The sequence below is a fragment of the Onychomys torridus genome, chromosome 1, assembly GCF_903995425.1.
Source record: "Onychomys torridus chromosome 1, mOncTor1.1, whole genome shotgun sequence".
NCBI lineage: Eukaryota > Metazoa > Chordata > Mammalia > Rodentia > Cricetidae > Onychomys > Onychomys torridus.
This window is the reverse complement of record NC_050443.1, coordinates 87,901,087-87,919,810: the sequence shown is the minus strand read 5'-3', so window position 1 is coordinate 87,919,810 and position 18,724 is coordinate 87,901,087. Positions and strand designations below refer to the sequence as shown.

The window sequence follows — 18,724 nt, the reverse complement described above, 5'->3', positions numbered from 1 at the left end:
ATTGACTTTGGTTGTGGTTTCACATTGTTCATTCTCACTTTTTTGGATGCTTTCCATTGTGTTACTTTGCTACATTTTGTCTCTGAATTCTACATTTGCTAGGCACATGGGTAGTTTCAGGATTTTGAGTATTGATATTTCATTAGAATTTGCTTCATAGGAGTACCTTTAACTTTTTGTTGTTGTTGTTTTGTTTTTTGTTTTTCCAGACAGGGTTTCTCTGGAAGTTCTTACTGGAATTCTTGCTATGTTCTAGGTGGGAGTCTGTGGTATATATTGTAGGTATCTTCTAATCTGTGCCTTCCCTTTTTATTCTCTCTCTCTCTCTCTCTATTCTTTCTTTGGTTTTTGTGAGACAAGGTTTCTCTGTGTAGCCTGGCTGGACTGGAACTCACTCTTTAGACCAGGCTGGCCTAGAAACTAACAGAGAACTAACTGCCTCTGCTTCTCCAGTGCTGGGATTCACCAGCATTCCCTTTCTAGTCTCTTGATGGTGACTTTCAAGGCACAAAAGCATTATTACATTGTAATGTTTATCAGTTTTCTCTCTTTATGTGTAGTGCTGTTATTTTGTATCTTTTTGAGGATTACAAGGTAAGGAAGCTCTTCTATGTTTCCTTCCAAAGGCCAGGTTGTTTTACCTTTCATATTAGACAGGCAAGTAATTTAGAGCTAACCTTTTAAAATACTGTGCTGCAACTATTCTGTTATTGGCTGGAAAAAAGCCCCCTTAGTTTATTTTTTATTTTTATTTTTCAAGATAGGGTTTCTGTGGGTAACTCTGACTGTCCTGGAACTCACTCTGTAGACCAGACTGGCCTTGAACTCACAGAGATCTGCCTGCCTGTTTCCTGAGTGCTGAAATTAAAGGTGTGTGTGTTACTACTGCCCGACTCCCCTTTACTTTTTTTTTTTTTTTGGCTGTTGTTTGGTATTCTGTAGAGTGAATGAACCATTTCCCATCCACAGCTGGACTTGAAACACAGCAAGGCTCTGATCAGACCAGTACAGTGGTTAAAGGAACATTTTGTAAAACAAGTGCTGGTTTGTGTTTTGATAGTACCAATTCATAAAATTTTACTGGTTAGAAAATTCTGCTTTAAAAAAAATATTATTATAAAAGATGGTAAGGGTAAAGAAGTTTTCGGTCATTGAGGGCACGTTAGCACCAGGCACCCATGTTCTATTTTTAGTTTTTGGAGACAGGGTTTCTCTGTGTAGCCCTAACAGTCCTGGAACTTGCTCTGTAGACCAGGCTGGCATCAAACTCAGAGATCTGCCTGTCTCTGCCTCTCAAGTGCGTGCGTCATCACATTTGAGATGTTGGCTACCTTGGGTTCTGCTGTATGTTCTGTGAAGTGGATATGTGTTACTATGTCCATGCAGTGGAGTATTCTTTCTTGGGAAGTATTGGGGAACTCCAAGGGCATTCCTGCATTTTGTTTTCAGGACTACAGATTTGGAAAGGACATACATATGGCAGCCCATGGGGAAAAAAGGAGCCAGTATTTGTTGGGTGCTTTACTTACTATTACTCATTTATTCTAAAGGGTGTAATTGAGAAACAGCCAAAGTGGAACTACAAAGGGCAGGGTATAGGGAGGGCTAGAGCTTGCATCCCTTCCCCAGGGCTCTGTCTCTAGCCCTCTTCTGTTTTCCTGTGCTGGCAGAGGTATGTCTGTTTTCAGAACTTTTTTTTTTTTTTTTTTTTTTTTAGCTGAGGATTGAACCCAGGGCCTTGTGCTTGCTAGGCAAGCACTCTACCACTGAGCTAAATCCCCAACCCCCTGTTTTGTTTTCTTGTTGGCATGTTAGAGCTCATTTTATGATAAACTGACTAACATGGCTTCTGCTGCCTTAAGAAAACTTGCATTGTTAGAATCTGTGCAGCTTCTCAGTTTCTTAGGTTTGTTTTCATGAGCCAAAAAAGAAAAGAAAACTTTGATTCTGTTCAGTATTTCTTCAAGAAGTATATTTATGCTAGATGGCACTAAATGTGAAATCTCAACCACATTTGAAAGCAGGGTGGTGGCAAATGCCTGCAGTTGCAGCCTTTGGGAGGTAAAAACAGGAAGATCAGAAATTTAAGGTCACCTTTGGCTGTAGAGTAGGTTTGAGGCCAGCCTCGGTGGGATACATGAGCTCCTGCCTCAAAAACAGCACCAAAAGCACATTTGAAAAAAGCAAATCAAACCTGAAACTGCAAAATCTTTTTTTGCCCATTATCAGGATAAATTATGTATAGTTTGGAAAGAATGAATTGGTAAAAGACTGATACTGTCTAAACACTTACTAGAAACATTAAATTTTGCTGTGAATGAATTGCAGAGTCTCTGACCCAGACATTGCACCTTAGAATTCCAAAGTATTTGGGGATAAGCTAATTCACTCACTGTTAGAAACCTCTAAAGAACCAGAATACCTAGGGAAAAAAAGACATTTTTAAGACCAAGAGCAAAGTAAGCTTGACTAGCTAAAATTTAGAATGGAACCCTTCTCTCTCTTCCTGTCTAACTGAGGGCCTGAAAAATTGCTCCTGCAATGCAGGCTGGTCAGAAGAACCATTGCGATGTTCAGAGGGTGGCAATGAGAGAATGTCCTGTTGTTCACAAGGCATGAGCTTCAAGAAGTGTGCCCAAGCTGGCTCCAGACAGCCTCCCAAGTGCCGGGATTGCAGGCACGGGCCTCCATGGCTGGTTTCTAGTCAGTTTTCTCCAAGAGAGGAGGAGCTGTGTAGAGCTGTGTGGGTGATTATGGAAAATGTGGGCAGACAGTGCCATGCTGACTGGAGGAAGAATGTTTTTATATAGATGACACTTAGAGGAGGCAGAGAGGGTGGAGCCTGAAGTCTGAGGAACAGGTATGGATCCATCCATATTTTCCTCTTTGAAAAATCTTAGCAAAACACAGAAAATGGACAATGGGTGAGGAAATCTGGGAAGGAAGTAATGGTTATGTTAATTTGTATTTCATGGACAGGGTTCAGTGGGTAAAAGCTGACCTGAATTTAATCTCATGTAGAAGTGGAAAAGGAAAACAGAATCCACAAAGCTGTTCTCTGTTGCTACATGTACGTCGTGGCATGTACATGCCAGCATGAGTACACACACATGCATATACACAAACACACATTTTAAATATTTATTATTGTTTTGTTTATTGTGTATGTGTGTGAGCCTATATGAATATATGTGTACAATGTGTATATGGAGGCATCAGATCCCTTGGAACTGGAATTGTGAGCTGCCAGGTGGGTGCTGAGACCCCAGTTTCTGACAGAGTAGTTAATGCTCTTAACCACTGAACCATCTCTCCAGCCCCCACACGCTAATTAAAAAAAACAAAACAAAACAAAACCACTTAAATTTTACTTATTAAAGAACCCTGTTTTCCTCATTTGTTAGTCTTGAAAGGGAGACCAGTACTGGCTAAGCTGGAAACATAATCCAGTTTGGGGAGACTTTATCTTATATATTTATTTGTTATATAGCCCTGGCAGGCCTTGAACTCACAGATCTCCAACTGCCTTTTTCTTTTAAATCTTGGGATTAAAGGCATGTGCCACCACACCTGGTGGCCCCACATGCTTCTATAGTACTAAATCAATTGAGTTTTATAGTATAGAATATTAATTTAATATTCTAATTCTTAGAAGAAATCTTATTACTAGGTCCAAAGAAATTAAATTAGTCAAATTGAGCTAGAATGGTAGCACATGCCTGCATTTAGTGCTCATAAGACTGGGGCAAGAGGATCACCAATTAGAGGCCAGCCTGTACCACATAAGCAAGATCCTGTTTTTATTTTTATTATTATTATTATTATTATTATTATTATTATTATAATCTTTCCCACAGAGATGCACAAAACTTGTGACTTTAGTAAGTAAAGTACAAAGAAAAATTAGCAGTTACCTATACTTTTGCCTTCCAAAGGTAATAGATGGTGTGTTTTACTTATTTTTCTCATTATTGTGACAAAATAAGCTGTGATGAAAACAGCTTAGGGAAGGAAGGGTGTGTTTGTTTTGTCTCACAGTCCATGAAGACAAGGAGGTCATGGCAGGAGGAACTTGAGTACTGGGCACACTGGTATGCACTCAAAGTGGAGCTCTGGAGGCTGGTGCTGCGCTTGGTGGCTTTCTTTGCTGCAGTCCAAGTCCTTTGAATGGTGTCGCCCTGCCTTAGTTAGGGTTCTGTTGCTGTGAAGAGACACTATGACCACAGCAGCTCTTACAAGGAAAACATTTAATTGGGGTTGACTTACAGTTCAGAGGTTTAGTCCATTATCATCATGGCGGGAAACATGGTGGCACATAGGCAGACATGGTAGCTGAGAGTTCTACATCCTGATTCGCAGGCAGCAGGAAGAGAGGGGCCCTGGGCCTAGTGAAACCCTAAAGCCCACCCTGACAGACACACTTCCTCCAGCCCCCCACCCCCATCCTTGTCAAGTAGTTTCACTCCTTAATGATCAAGCATCCAGACATATGAGCCTGTGGGGGCCATTCCTGTTCAAACCACCTCACCCTCTTTTTTTTTTTTTTTGGAGCTGAGGACCAAACTCAGGACCTTGTGCTTGCTAGGCAAGCACTCTACCAGTGAGCTAAATCCCCAACCCCCCACCTTACCCTCTTATGGTGAGTCTTTTCACCTCAGTTAACTTAACCTAAATAATGCTTCCCAGGTAGGCCCAGGGCTTTATTTTGTGGTGATTCCAGTCTCCTCAAGTATCAGTGTTAGCAGTTTGTGTTTCAGGACTCGGGATGTAGCACACAGCGGCAGAATACTTACTGATGTGTGCAAGGCCAGTTTCACAGTTTGATTCTTAAACCAAAAAGAGTTTGTTGGGGCTAACTGGTTAAGAGCAGTAGGTGCTCTTAAAGGCTGAGCCACCTCTCCAGCCCATGTTGAGTTATGTAAAAATATCACATGTTGCAGGAAAATGCCACGCTGTACTTTGTAAGAAAGTGTTGGGGCCCAGAAGACATACACTGAATTGTGGCTCTTTGAAGTAAGGAAGCTGGGAGCCCTCAGCATTGGAATCTTCTGACCTTTCCTCCTTTTGTTTCTCCCTGTATCCTCTTCTGAAGTGAGTTGTAGAATCCAATGTTCCTTAAGGTGAATCACAAAAGCTGAGGTCCCCCTCCCCCAGTGAACACTTGAAAACCTAGAAGGGCAACTCTTGCCTTCTCCTTTCTCCCTTGGTTCTGTCCTAGTCTGGAGGAGAGGAGTGCTGCATAGAAAGTCTAAGAACAGATGGGCCTTTTCATCTGAGCACACCCTTTCACCCAACTACAGTTCGGTGTGGCTTTCCAGTCTGCATTGGGCCAAAGCATAAAAGCAGACATTTTCTCCTGGATTTCTAAAGGCTCTGTGTCACAGAAAATTTGTTTAAATATATTTGTTATGCTTACAGACTGGAGAGATAGCTCAGTTGTCAAGAATATAGAGTTCAGTGCCTAGTACCTATGTCAGGTGGTTTTACAACCTGTCTATATTCCAGCTCCAGGGGACCTTACCTGCACTCACATGTGCACAGATACACATGTACAATAAAAATAAGTTAAAAATTTTCCCTTTTGGTTTTCAAGACAGGATTTCTCTGTAGCCTTGACTGTCCTGAAACTTACTCTGTAGACCAGGCTGGCCTTGAACTCACAGAGATCTGCCTGCCTCTGCATCCCCTGTGCTGGGATTAAAGGTGTGAGCCACCATGCCTGGCAAGCCTCAGATCCTTGTGCTAGCCCCATCAAATCAGTGTTGGGTTGTTTATTATGCTTTGCCAGGCTTGTTGCAACAAAATCTTGGAATGTCCTGCCTTAGAGACCATGGCTTCTACAGCTTGTCATATTACCTATTAAACAAAGCAAATTCTCCAGATCTGAGATGCTACCTCACTGTAGGATATTTAGTTGTGCTAAAAGGACTACTATAGTAGTCCTTGCTAGTCAAGCTGTGTCCTAGCTATGCATAGTGGAGCACACCTACAATCTCAGCACTTAGGACAGTGGCTCTTAACCTGTGGGTTTCGACCTCTAGTGGGGGGTTGAATGATCTTTCACAGGGGTCACCTAAAACCATTGGAAAACACAGACATTTACATTATGATTCATAGCAGTAGCAAAATTATAGTTAAGAAATAGCAATGAAAATAATAATAATAATAACAACAACAACAATAATAAAGAAATAGCGATGAAAAAAACATGAGGAACTGTACGAAAGGTTTGCAGCATCAGAAAGGTTGATTTTTTTTTTTTTTTCCCCACAGCTGAGGACTGAACCCAGGGCCTTGCACTTGCTGGGCAAGCGCTCTACCACTGAGCTAAATCCCCACCCCCATCAGGAAGGTTGAGAACCACTGCTATAGGAGGTGAAGTTGGAAGGATTAGAAGCTCTGTGGTTATCTTTAGCTACATAGGGAGTTTGAGGCCCACTCGGGCTGTTGGAGACTGTGTCTCAAAACAAAAATAAAAACAAACCCCACAAAAAACCAGTTTGTAATCTAGGAATATGGAGCAGTCCTGTCTGGGTAAGTTCTCAAATCCCAGTCACTTTGTTAAAACCTGTTAGATAGGAGGTATATGAGTTGGCTTAGGTCTGGTGCCTATAAGATTTTAAACAGTGGGCAAAGCCCCAACAGAAGTAATCAATTTCGTGACAAAGAAGACACACTGAGAAAGGAAGTGAGCAAATCTGCCTCCAGGGGAAAACACAGGAGTAGCAGATGGTCTCTTTCCCCTTTTTTTTGAACTGAGGACCGAACCCAGGGCCTTGCGCTTGCTAGGCAAGCACTCTACCACTGAGCTAAATCCCCAGTCTCTTGATTTTCCTCGGAAAGGCTTGGTGAGAGTGCCTTTCTTGGGTTAGTGCCTGGAAGGGGGCTTCTGTGGCCTTTCTGGGGTAGGGGCCTTTACTCCCTGCTTCTGGGTGTTCTTGAATGACCCCTGAGCACAGTCAGCTGGTAATGGAGACTGAGGTACAGGCTCTCTGCAAGGAGCAATTAGTTAGCTCCACTTTATGTTATTACAAATTTACTTCAGTTTCATGTCAAGAGGAGATAAGGGGAGGGAGAGTTTCCCAAACTCACAACCCTTATTTTGTGTTGCTTTTGTTTGTTTCTGTTTTATTGGGATCCATTCATGCTTTATAAAGCGCCAGCTGGCTTCACACTTGTGACCAGTCCTTCTGCTTCTGCCCTCAAGTGATGGACAGACAGTTGGGTATCACCACACTTAGCTTGAATGTATGTTTTTAAGGTGTCATTACTTAAAAAACATCTAATAGCTGGGTGGTGGTGGTGCACACCTTTAATCCTAGCACTTGGGAGGCAGAGGCAGGCGGATCTTTGTGCGTTTGAGGCCAGCCTGGTCTACAGAGTGAGTTCTAGGACAGGCGCAAAGCTACACAGAGAAACCCTGTCTCAACCCCCACTCCCCCCAAAAAAATCTAATAGTAATCTCAAGGCTAATTTTCATTTAACTAGTAATTTCCATTTCTTTCTATTCTGCACTGTGCCCCCATCACACACAGATGACAGTAAATGTTTGGTTTTGAATTGGGGTTCACAAATTATCTGGAAGACAGGTACAATTGAAATACAGGGAACAGACCTGTTGAAAACAAAACAAACTGATTCTTTAATGTGTCAAATTAACCAAACCCAAAGTTTATACATCTCAACGAACTTCTATTTTGTTATTACATTTAGTTTGTATGTGTGTATATATGTGTATGTGTGTGGGCATACCTGTGGAGAGGGTAGAGGGCAATTTGGAGAAATTGGTTTTCTCTTGCAACCATGTGGATCGTGGGGCTCAAACTCAGATCATTAGGCTTGCCAGCAAGTGCTTTTACCTGTTGGGCCATTTTGCTGGCCCCCAGAATCTATAGTGCTTCATGAATTTTACATGTTATCCTTTCATCCAGTCTTCTGTCTGTTCTCCAGATTGGATAATTGCTTTATTGTTTTTAAGTTTGCTACTTTTTAAAAAAAAAAGATTTATTTATTTATTATGTACACAGTGTCCTGTCTGCACAACAGAAGAGGGCACAAGATCTCATTGTGAGCCACCATGTGGATGCTGGGAATTGAACTCAGGACCTCTGGAAGAGCAGCCAGTGCTCTTAACCGCTGAGCCATCTCTCCAGCCCAAGTTTGCTACTTTTGACCTCTCCAATCTGCTGTCAAGCCTGGTCACACAATGATGTTGTCTATTCCTCTGTTGAGACCTGTATTTCATTTATCATGAATATAACTGTTTGTTTATTTTAACAGTTTATTTTTATTTTATGTGCATTTAGTGTTTTGCCTGCATGTATGTCTGTGTGAGGGTGTCAGATCTTTGAGTTACAACAGTTGTTAGCTGCCATGTGGGTGCTGGGAACTGAACCCTGGTTCTCTGGAAGAGCAGTTGGTGCTCTTAACTGCTGAGCCATCTCTTCAGCCTTGACTGTAATTGTTTTAAAATCTTTTCTATTTTCAAGATTTAGGTCAACTCAACTCAAGGATGTTGTTGTCTGTTGGTTGATTCTTCTTTTGAGAATGGGTCATATTTTCTTTCCTCTTTCTTTATATCTTGAGCGATTTATTTTGTTTTTTTTAGATAGGGTCTCACTGTAGAGCCTACCCTGACCTTGAACTTGCTGCTCTTGAACTTGCAGGGCTTTCCCTGCCTCTGCCTCTCAACTGCTGGGATTGCAGAGATGTACTACCATATGTGGACTTCGGATCCTTGACATTGAGTTTAATATATTAGCAAACTCTGGATTCCATTACCTTTCTTCAAAGGGCATTGGTTTTGTGTTTATTTTGTTAACTTTCACTGGATCTCATTTCTTTCAGATTGACTCTGTGATGTATGCTCCATGCATGTGCAGTTCACGGATTGGGCAGGAAGGAATGTGGGCAGAGTTTATATACAAGTTTTAGGTTCCCTGTCTCTCGTTCTCTTTAGAATTTCTTGTCTTGGCTTTTTAGCTGCTGTCATAGTCTTCAGGTTTGCCCTCTGTGAAGATGGTAAAGCTGGTGTGGGTTTTGTTAGAGCTATGGATGCTGCTCTTGGCACAGTGGGAAGCCATAGCCAAAGGGAAACTTAGCAGAGCTATTTTCTTCTTTGAAATGTTAGTTCTTCTCCTGCCAACCCTGCTTGCTCTTCATTCTCCAGTATTTTCAAATAGTTTCTTTCTTTTTTTAAAAAAATCTGTCAAGTTCATGGTTGTTTGCAGGAAAATTGTTGTGGTGGTAGGAACTATTCTGTCATGACTGTAAGCAGAGCCTCTAACTTCTGTCTTGTTTACTGCTCTAGAGGGGGTGGGACCTGGATGAATGGAGCTGATAAATGAGACAGACTGAAGTCTCGTGCAGCTTTATTCAGAGCATCAGACAGTTTATGCTCTGAGGGTTAAGAGGAGTCACCTGAGGAAAGTACAGTCACAGGACAAGCAGCACATGGCAAAAACACGTTTTTTCCATAGAGGCATATAAACAAATACCGATAGCCAGTTGTCATGAAGTAAACTCACTCCTACCCACTAAACCTGGGAGGGGCACACAAGCGTAACCCAAGAACAGTTCCTGCTTTTGAAGAAACTGAGGTCTTAAGACTCTTGTTTTAGTTTCTTGGAGTTTTCTCACAAACACTCAAAAATCTCCAACACTATCTTTTCCCTCTCTTTCTCCCTCTCCTCCTCTCCTTCCTTCCCTTCCTCCCTCTCCTTACCTCCTGCCTGCCTGTCTCTCTACTGCCCTCCCTCTCCCTCCCTTCTCTCCTCTCATTCCTCTGCTTCTTCCCTCCTCCCCTCTTTTGGACAGGGTTCCATGTACTCCAGTCTGGCCTCCAGTTTATAGTGTAGCTGAGGATGGCCTTGAACTTCTGATCCTCCCGCCTCAGCTTCCTAAGTATTGGGTTACAAGCATGTAGCATGTGATGCTATACTTGGCTTCAGTGTAGGCTTCTAATGAAAGGGAAGAAGGGCTCAGAGGTTAAGAGCACTGGCTGCTCTTTCAGAGGACTGTGGGTTCAGTTAACAGCACTGAACCAGCTTGGCAGCTCACAACTGTTCTGTAACTCCAGTTCCAGGGAATCTGACACCCTCACACATAACATGCAGACAAAACAGCAATGCACATAAAAAATAAAAAGGAATCATTAAAAATAATTTTTAAAAAAAGGTAAGAAGAAAATACTATTACTCTAATTTGGGTCAGCACCAACCTGGAAAACAGTTATGTAGTGGTACATGTGGTTAGCATATACACGTAGGTTGTTTATGGTGGGATATTTCCTTCCCAAATTAAGAGAACTATTTGGAGCTGTGATTCCTAGCTTTTTTGAATTCTGGTACTTAGAATCTGATAGAAATTATGGTTCCCTTCCCAGAAAAATGCTCATGGCTTCATAAAATCACTTCAGAGAATTCAGGAGTTCTTTGAAACTTTCAACATAAACTCCCCTCCCCCAATTTAGGGTTATTTAAATCAAGCTGATCAACAACAGTCAGAATACTAGTTTGTGATTTGACTTGGCTAAAGCAGAAAAAGTATACAACTCATTAGCTGTCCTAAGGCATGTTAAGACTTAAAGAATTAGTTAGGCTTTCCTGAAATGTATCTCTGTAGAGGCAGATTCACAGAGATAGAGGAGCATCACACCTAACATTTAAGTTGTTGTTAGAAATGAAATTTGGTTCTTACATCTGTTCCTATTATGGGTTTTTTGTTTTTGTTTGCTTGCTTGCTTTTTGGTTTCTTTTGAAACAGGGTCTCAGATGTGGCCCTGGCTGTCCTAGAACTCACTGTGTAGACCAGTCTGGTATCAAAATCACCTCTTGAGTGCTGGGATTAAAGGTGTGCACCACTACACCTTAATTAAAAATTAAGGTTTTTAATTTTTTTTTTTTTTTTTTTTACTTTATTTTATGTGTTTGGATTTTGCCTGCTTGTGTATGTGTACCATCTGCATGCAATACCAGCAGAGGGCAGAAGAGGGAGCTGGAGTTACAGATGGTTTTAATTAGAAAGTAATACATCTAACTGGAGTTTTTAGTGTTTTTGAATAGGTGCCTTAGAAGCTCCCCCCCTCTCTCCAGGGTTTCCTGTAGCCTAGGCTTGCTTCAAACTCTATGTAGGCAAGAAGACCTTGTACTTAAAATTTTTAATTTATTTTTATGTAGGGGTGTGTGTGTGTGACACAAACATACACCAGCCCCCTTGAGTTCTGAACTATAGTTAGAATCCTGTTAGCTAGTATGTACAAACAGGCCCCCATGCCACCTTAGCCTCCTGAGCTATATATAAAGTAAGGGTAAGTATTATTTTGTGGATTTTTTTTTTTGTTTTAGGTAAGTATACAGATACATATATATATATATATATATACACACACATAGACATATATACACATACCTGTATGTGTTTATTGCTTTGTGACATAAAATGTGTCTTGTGCTGGAGTCATGGTCAAAAGGTTTGAATAACACTGCTTTATTGTAATCCTCTGTTATTTCATTTATCATATAGCATTATGCCAGTACATTCAGGCTTCTAAAGCCAGGGATGGTGCCAGCCCTTTCATTTCAAGTACGACTGAAGGTAAAAACAAACAAAATTGAGCACACCCAGAGCTTCCGGTTCTCAGTCTCTCTAGTGACATTTTGACTCTTTAACCTTTTAACCATCTTGTGCCTTTTTAAGCAGTAGATTTTTCATATTTGTGTCTCTCTAGGTGGAAGTTTTTTGTGTCTTTCCCTCCTCACTTTAATGTTATTACTTCAGCATATGCTGGTGTTTTTACAGGGAGGCAGGGAGAAACTAAGAATTCTAGCAATTTCAGATGGTTCTGAACTGAGAAAATTGCCCACTACATAGCATACCTGAAGTCTTCTTAATGCCTTTTTATTTTTATTATCACGGAAGTATATAGCTTACTCTTAAAATGGTATGCTTCTCAGAGTTGGGGATTTAGCTCGGTGGTAGAGCGCTTGCCTAACAAGCGCAAGGCCCTGGGTTCGGTCCTCAGCTCTGGCCAAAAAAAAAAAAAATAGGTATGGGGGTGGAGGATAGGCAATCCACTTTCATTTCTTGTGCTTTCTCCCTCCTTTACAAGAAAGTAACCACTGGGCTTGCAGCAATGATTTCACTTGGAAGGTAGTGGTGTCCACTATTAACTGCGCTGTACTTTTTCAGCTTCTTATTGACATAGTAACTTTTGATGCCTTTTCTACTTGGGCGGCTGGCATACTAACTAACCCCTTGCCTTCATTTCTGTTTCTTGCTGGACTACCACACTTTGTGTTAATATCCCGGTGATTTAAAGGGACTTTGTGGAGATGATTTGCTTCATTCTTTTTCTTACAGGAGAAAATTTTGAGCAGACGCCATTGAGACGAACATTTAAGTCTAAGGTTCTTGCCCGATATCCTGAGAATGTAGACTGGAATCCCTTTGACCAGGATGCAGTGGGAATGGTTAGTATTTCTTAGTTGTGGAATTATGCAGAATAATGTATAGTAGGGTATGAATCCTAAGTGTGGTAGCAATGCTTCTTCATTGAGTACTTATTTTATTTTATTTTTGGAGGTGTTATGGCTTAAACTCATAGCCGTATTCATGCTGGGCAACCACATCATTGAGGTATACCTAGTAGTTCTTGAAAAAAGGATTGTAGAACACATTGATCATGATTCTGTATTTGATTAATGTATCAAATGGGTGAAAATTCATGTTTCTATTATGTCAAATATATACTAGAGAGTCAGTATGTGTATTATATTAGTATGGAAGAGCTTTAGGTAGATGGTGTCCAACAGTAGATTCTGGCTAGCTAGTATGTGTCCTGAAGAGGTCAAGGAATGTTCTCACTACTTGTTTTCCTGTTGCCTTTTGCAGCTGTGTATGCCCAAAGGGCTGGCATTCAAGACCCAGGCTGATCCCAGGGAGCCACAATTCCATGCCTTTATTATCACCAGGGAGGATGGCTCTCGGACATTTGGGTTTGCTCTCACCTTTTATGAAGAAGTGACCAGCAAGCAGATCTGCAGTGCAATGCAGACCCTCTATCACATGCACAATGCCGAGTATGATGTTCTTCGTGCTCCACTTGCTGATGGTGGAGACCAGAGTGGCATGGAAGATGGTGAAGGCATTCCTGGGACCAAGCTTCAGCGCTTCAACTCCTATGACATTAGCCGGGACACGCTCTATGTCTCCAAATGCATCTGCCTCATCACACCCATGTCCTTCATGAAGGCATGTCAGAGTGTGCTGCAGCAGCTCCACCAGGCGGTCACATCACCTCAGCCCCCTCCTCTGCCCCTTGAGAGTTACATATACAACGTACTCTATGAGGTGCCACTTCCACCTCCTGGCCGCTCCCTGAAGTTTTCTGGGGTCTATGGGCCAGTAATCTGCCAGAGGCCAAGTACCAATGAGCTTCCCCTGTTTGACTTTCCTGTCAAAGAGGTCTTTGAACTGCTTGGGGTGGAGAATGTGTTTCAGCTGTTTACTTGTGCCCTTCTGGAATTTCAAATCCTGCTTTACTCACAGCGTAAGTCAATGTTGACTGTAGCTCTCCACCCATGCGGGTCCCTGCTTTCTATACTCACTATAAAGGTCAAGGGCTGTGACAGTCTTTTGCAGGTAGGAGAACGGATGGACCCTGAGAAGCTGTCTTCTGATTGTCCCTGAAAAGGGTTAGGAGGTAGTAGCCACCGTTAGCGATGCTCCACCATTCTGTCTCGTCCTTAGCCTGACAGCAAAATCAAGGGTTTCCTAAAGGCTGATTCTTTTCTATTGAGAAGATGAGCTGTTGCTTCTTTCTGTTGTTTGTTATCTGAGTGGTTTCTGTAGAGGAGTGGAATGTGAACAGCGGATTAGAAAGAACGCTAAGGTAGATGAGAAAGAGCAGTTGGCACTAAGTGAGCCAGACCGGGATCATGAATTTCAGCACATATTTATTAAGAGTGTACAGTATTCAAGGGAGGTGGATAAAAGTGGTGGACAAGCCAGGCGGCGGCGGCACACGTCTTTAATCCCAGCACTTGGGAGGCAGAGCCAGGCAGATCTCTGTGAGTTCGAGGCCAGCCTGGGCTACAAAGCGAGTTCCAGGAAAGGTACAAAGCTACAGGGAAACCCTGTCTCAAAAAACCAAACCAAACCAAACAAACAAAAAGTGGTGGACAAAATAGAGAAATAGTCTTTCTGTAGTGGAATTTATATTTTAATGGGACAAGAAGAGTTAATAAACGTGCAGAATGGAAGGTAGTTCAAGAGTTTGGAGAAAGATAAGATGGAAGGATGATATTTGGGGAAGAAAATTTCTGGATGTTTTAAAATTTTTATTTTTATTTAGGTTTGTGTAAGTGTGTGTATGTGTGTTTGCATGTGAGTATGTGCACATGAGTGCAGGTGCTTGCAGAAGCTCGAGGCCTCAGATCTCCTTGGAGCTGGAGTTATAAACAGTTGTGAGGTTGCTATAGGGCTGGGAACTGAATTTGGGGCCTCTGGAAGAGCAGCAAGTATTTTTAACCACTAAGCCATCATTCCAGTCCCAAGTTCCACTTTTTTTTCCTCCCAAGACAGGTTTCTCTGTGTAACAGCTCTGGCTGTCTTGGAACTTGCTCTGTAGGCTAAGCTGACCTTGAGCTCAGAGATCCATCCGCCTTGGCCTCCCGAGTTCTGGGATTAAAGGCATGTGTTACCACTGCCTGGCAATAGAATGATTTTTTTTTAATTTTTTTTTTTTTATTTAGAGACAAGGTTTCCCTGTTTAATAGTGCTGGCTGTCCTGAAACTCACTTTGTAGACCAGGCTGGCCTTGAACTAACTCACTGAGATCTCCTTTGCCTTTGCCTCCCAAGAGCTGGGATTAAAGGTGCTACCACTGCCTGGCAATAGAATGATTTTTTTTTTCCCCAGAGCTGAGGACTGAACCAAGGGTCTTGCGCTTATCACTGAGCTGAATCCCTAACCCCTAGAATGATTTTTAAAACAGATTTTATTTTCATTTTAGTTTACAAATAGGGTCTTTTTTCTCCCACGAAGATTTATTTTGTTTTTAATTATTTTTAATTATTTGTATGTTTGTGTGGATGTGTACAGGTGCCCATGGAGGCCAGAGACTTCAGGTTTTCTGAGCTGTGGTGACAGGCAGCTCATGAGATGGGTGCTGGAAATCAAGCTTGGGTGCCCCGGATGAGCAGTGCTCTCTTACCCCCGAGCCATTCCCCAAAATCCTGTTTGTTTTTTTGTTGGTTTGAGCCAAGATCTCACTCTGTAACCCTGGCTGTTCTAGAACTTATTAGTATGTAGCCAGGCTGACCTAGAACTCTGTACAACTCTACTCAGTCTTCCTGTCTCTGTTTCCCTAGTGCTTGGATTACAGGTGTGATGGCCCATCACAACTTGTAGGACTGTTTTGAATCGAAGAGCACATACCCATCCAAAATAAACAGCTACTAATTCCAGTTAATTTCCTGAGGGGCTGCTGGTCTGATGTTAGTAAATCTAGTTTTCTAGGCTTTCTTAGATGAAATCTCTGGATTTTAAATGATGACAACAATGTCGTTAAGAAATAATATAGGTCAAACAAAAGCATCTGTTGATGAATGGTTCCCGAGGCTTTCTTTTGTTTTGTTTTTTGTGGGTTTTTTTTTTTTTTTTTGAGCTGAGGATTGAACCCAGGGCCTTATGCTTGCTAGGCAAGCGCTCTGCCACTGAGCTAAGTCCCTAATCCCTGAGGCTTCCTTTTGTAGTTTCTGATTAAAAATACAGTCTTGCTGGGCAGTGGTTGCACACACCTTCAGTCCCAACACTGGGGAGGCAGAGGCAGGTGGATCTGTATGAGTTCGAGGCCAGCCTGGTCTATAGAGTGAGTTCCAGGACAGCCAGTCTACACAGAGAAACCCTGTCTCAAAAAAAACCAAAAAATAACTTTCTGGTCAGTGGCAGACTGCTTACTTATGTGGTCCAGTGGTGGTCCCTTAAGATTATGTCACCAAGTCTTAGCTGTCCTAGTTTGTGTATGTATACTATATGATGTGTCCTTGTGTCTAATTTTTTAGAATGAGTTACAAAGACTTGTTTATTTCTTCTTAGTGTCTCTAGTAACTGCTCATTACAACGTGGGAAATGGAGAGAATTTAGCCAGTTGCCTGGAGGGCAAACATTGATAGTTAAGGGGTATGGAATGCTATGGCAAAGGAGATGCTGATTTTATTATTGGTACTAGTGTACAGAAAAGGGTTTTGTGTTTACGATTCCTGGAGGTTAGTATTTTAGTGTGGTTATACAGATTGCTGGACCTCTGGGGCATTGTTCAGTCACCTTTCAAAATGGGAGGTTGCTTTAAAATAAACAAACAACAACAATATAACATTTAAAAGGTAGAGGAAGAAAACCCAAACTCAGACAGACCTACAGGCTAGAAAACTCAGAATATTTCTTACCTGTTAAAACAGACCACACAAATGGAAAGAAGATGGTATTGAAAATGAGAATCATCTTATTCTGTCTTGTTTTTAAAGAATGCCACAGTCTTGAGTTCACTACAAGAAGTTCTTCAGAGATTTAAATCTAGAGCAAATAAAATTATCTGGGTTTCGGATACTAGATTAGGTTTATCCTGAAGAGGAGGGGTAAAGCGAGACTTAGATTTTTTTTTTTTTTTTGAGCTGAGGATTGAACCCAGGGCCTTGTGCTTGCTAGGGCAAGCACTCTACCACTGAGCTAAATCCCCAACCAGAGACTTACATTTTTACACTGTTGTAAAGCCTGCTTATACAGAGCAGAGAATGACCTTCTTTAAACTCCAGCATGCCCTGATATGTGCTGAGTTCCCAGCCACTGGAACTACTGAACTCATACTGAATGAGTATCCAGGACAAAGAAAAACCTCATGGTGATGGTATTTTGGGACTGTTTTGCTCATATGGTGTTTTGGCACACGGTGGGATGCTGTTGTCCTAAGAGCAGCCAGCCATAGAATGTAGTAGCATGTGCTTCATTCACTTTGGCTAGGGCAAGAGAGGGGAAGCTTGTTGTCTTGGACACGGTGGCTTCACCTTAATCTACTGCTATTTCAACCTCGAGATTCAAGGCTGGGGTGAAAACCTGCTAGCTCAGAGAGGTTGAGTAGCAACTAGCTAACCTCTCTTTGCTAGCATTCCCAGAAAGCACATCCTTCTGCTCCACCACTCAAAATCCTTCTCTACCGCTTCTGGTGCATCTCTCTATCTCTTCTAGATGCCCTCTGATGCTCTGTGATTACTTTCTGTCAACTAGTTGTTAACTCAGCCTCCATGGTTAATTTTATTTAATGCAAGTGCTAACTTGGGGTTCACAGTGTGGTTGAATATTCCCAACAGAATCCCTTTGGTTTTCTTGTGATTAAAAAAGAAAAGGCCTCTGCTTGCCTCCCTCCTTTCTACCCTTGCTCTATCCCGCTCCATCCCATACACCCAATCTTGAAATGGTGTATAGAATATTTATTCAGAATATATGTTTCAGTGCCAGTATTAGGAATAGTAGGACTGGATTTAAATGTCATCTAAAGGTTTTCTCCTATGTTTCAATATTATTTTGATTTTATCTTTTGGATTTTTTAAAAAGCTAAAAAAATTATTTATATGAATATATGTTTTGCCTCCATGTATCTATGTTCCTTGGGCATGTCTGGTGCTCTCAGAATTCAGAAGAGGTGTTGGATACCTTTAACTGGAGTTAGGGATGACTGTGAGCTAATGTGGTTGCTGGGACCCAAGCCTGGGTCCTCTGCAAGAGCAACTAGTGCTTTTGGCTACTGAGCTATCTCCCAGCCCTTCGTCTTTTGGATTTTAAAATACATTTTTCAGATGTCTGAGAATCATAAGACTTTAACTTTTATTTATAGACATTTTCAAAGCAAGTAATAAATATTAAAATATTGAAAATATAAGAATGATCATTATCTGGAGAATTATTAAACTTTTTATTAATAATACTTACTGGTAATAGATGACTGGGCGTAGTGGTACTTGCCTTAAATCTCAGCACTGAGGAGACAGAGGCAAGTGGATCTTTGTGAGTTTGAGGACAACCTGGTTTACATAGCAAGTTTCAGGTCAGCCAGAGTTACATAACAAGACTCTTTAAAAATAAAAAGTGCCAGAGGAAGGGATGAAGGATCTGGAGTTAGCCCAGACCAACAGATCAGGCCCATCTTTCTTCAGATACTGATGGCAAGCCTGGGCTGTCTGTGTTTGGTATATTTTTAAGGTTCTTACAGCTCCCTCTTCATATTGATAAAATCCTAGAGTGGATTACAGACTAGAGGAGAATACTTATTGTTTATTACAAAAGATACAGTTTGAGACCAGTGTACTAGAGCTGCACTGTGCAGGCACCCCCTTGCCACCTTCTTTGGGTGTCCTCACTCCAGCTCCTCAGTGTGTACGACAGCCCAGAAGCTCCTTGAGTCTGCTTTTTGTTTTTGTCTTTGTTTTTCCAGACAGCATTTCTCTGTGTAGTTTTGGAGCCTGTCCTGGAACTCATTCTATAGCCCAGGCTGCCAGGCTGGCCTTGAACTCACCAAGATCTGCTTGCTTCTGCCTCCCAAGTGCTGGGACTAAAGGCATGAGCCACCACTGCCCAGTTTGAATCTGCTTTTTTTTTTTTTTTTTTTTTTTTCCAGAGCTGAGGATCGAACCCAGGGCCTTGTGCTTGCTAGGCAAGTGCTCTACCACTG

The 18,724-nt window shown here is 41.7% G+C and overlaps 1 protein-coding gene across 3 annotated transcripts in view; it reads left to right on the top strand.

The window, feature by feature from the left end:
• The window catches only part of Dennd5a (DENN domain containing 5A), a 65,759-nt gene that overhangs the window by 9,739 nt on the left and 37,296 nt on the right, over positions 1–18,724 (top strand). For 2 of the 3 annotated variants that reach the window (XM_036188991.1, XM_036189007.1), the window contains exons 2-4: positions 11,524–11,595; positions 12,361–12,470; positions 12,892–13,549. In XM_036188991.1, the coding sequence (XP_036044884.1) occupies positions 11,524–11,595; positions 12,361–12,470; positions 12,892–13,549 (840 nt within the window). The remainder of the gene's footprint in view (positions 1–11,523; positions 11,596–12,360; positions 12,471–12,891; positions 13,550–18,724) is intronic. The other variant, XM_036189000.1, reaches the window with a different exon arrangement.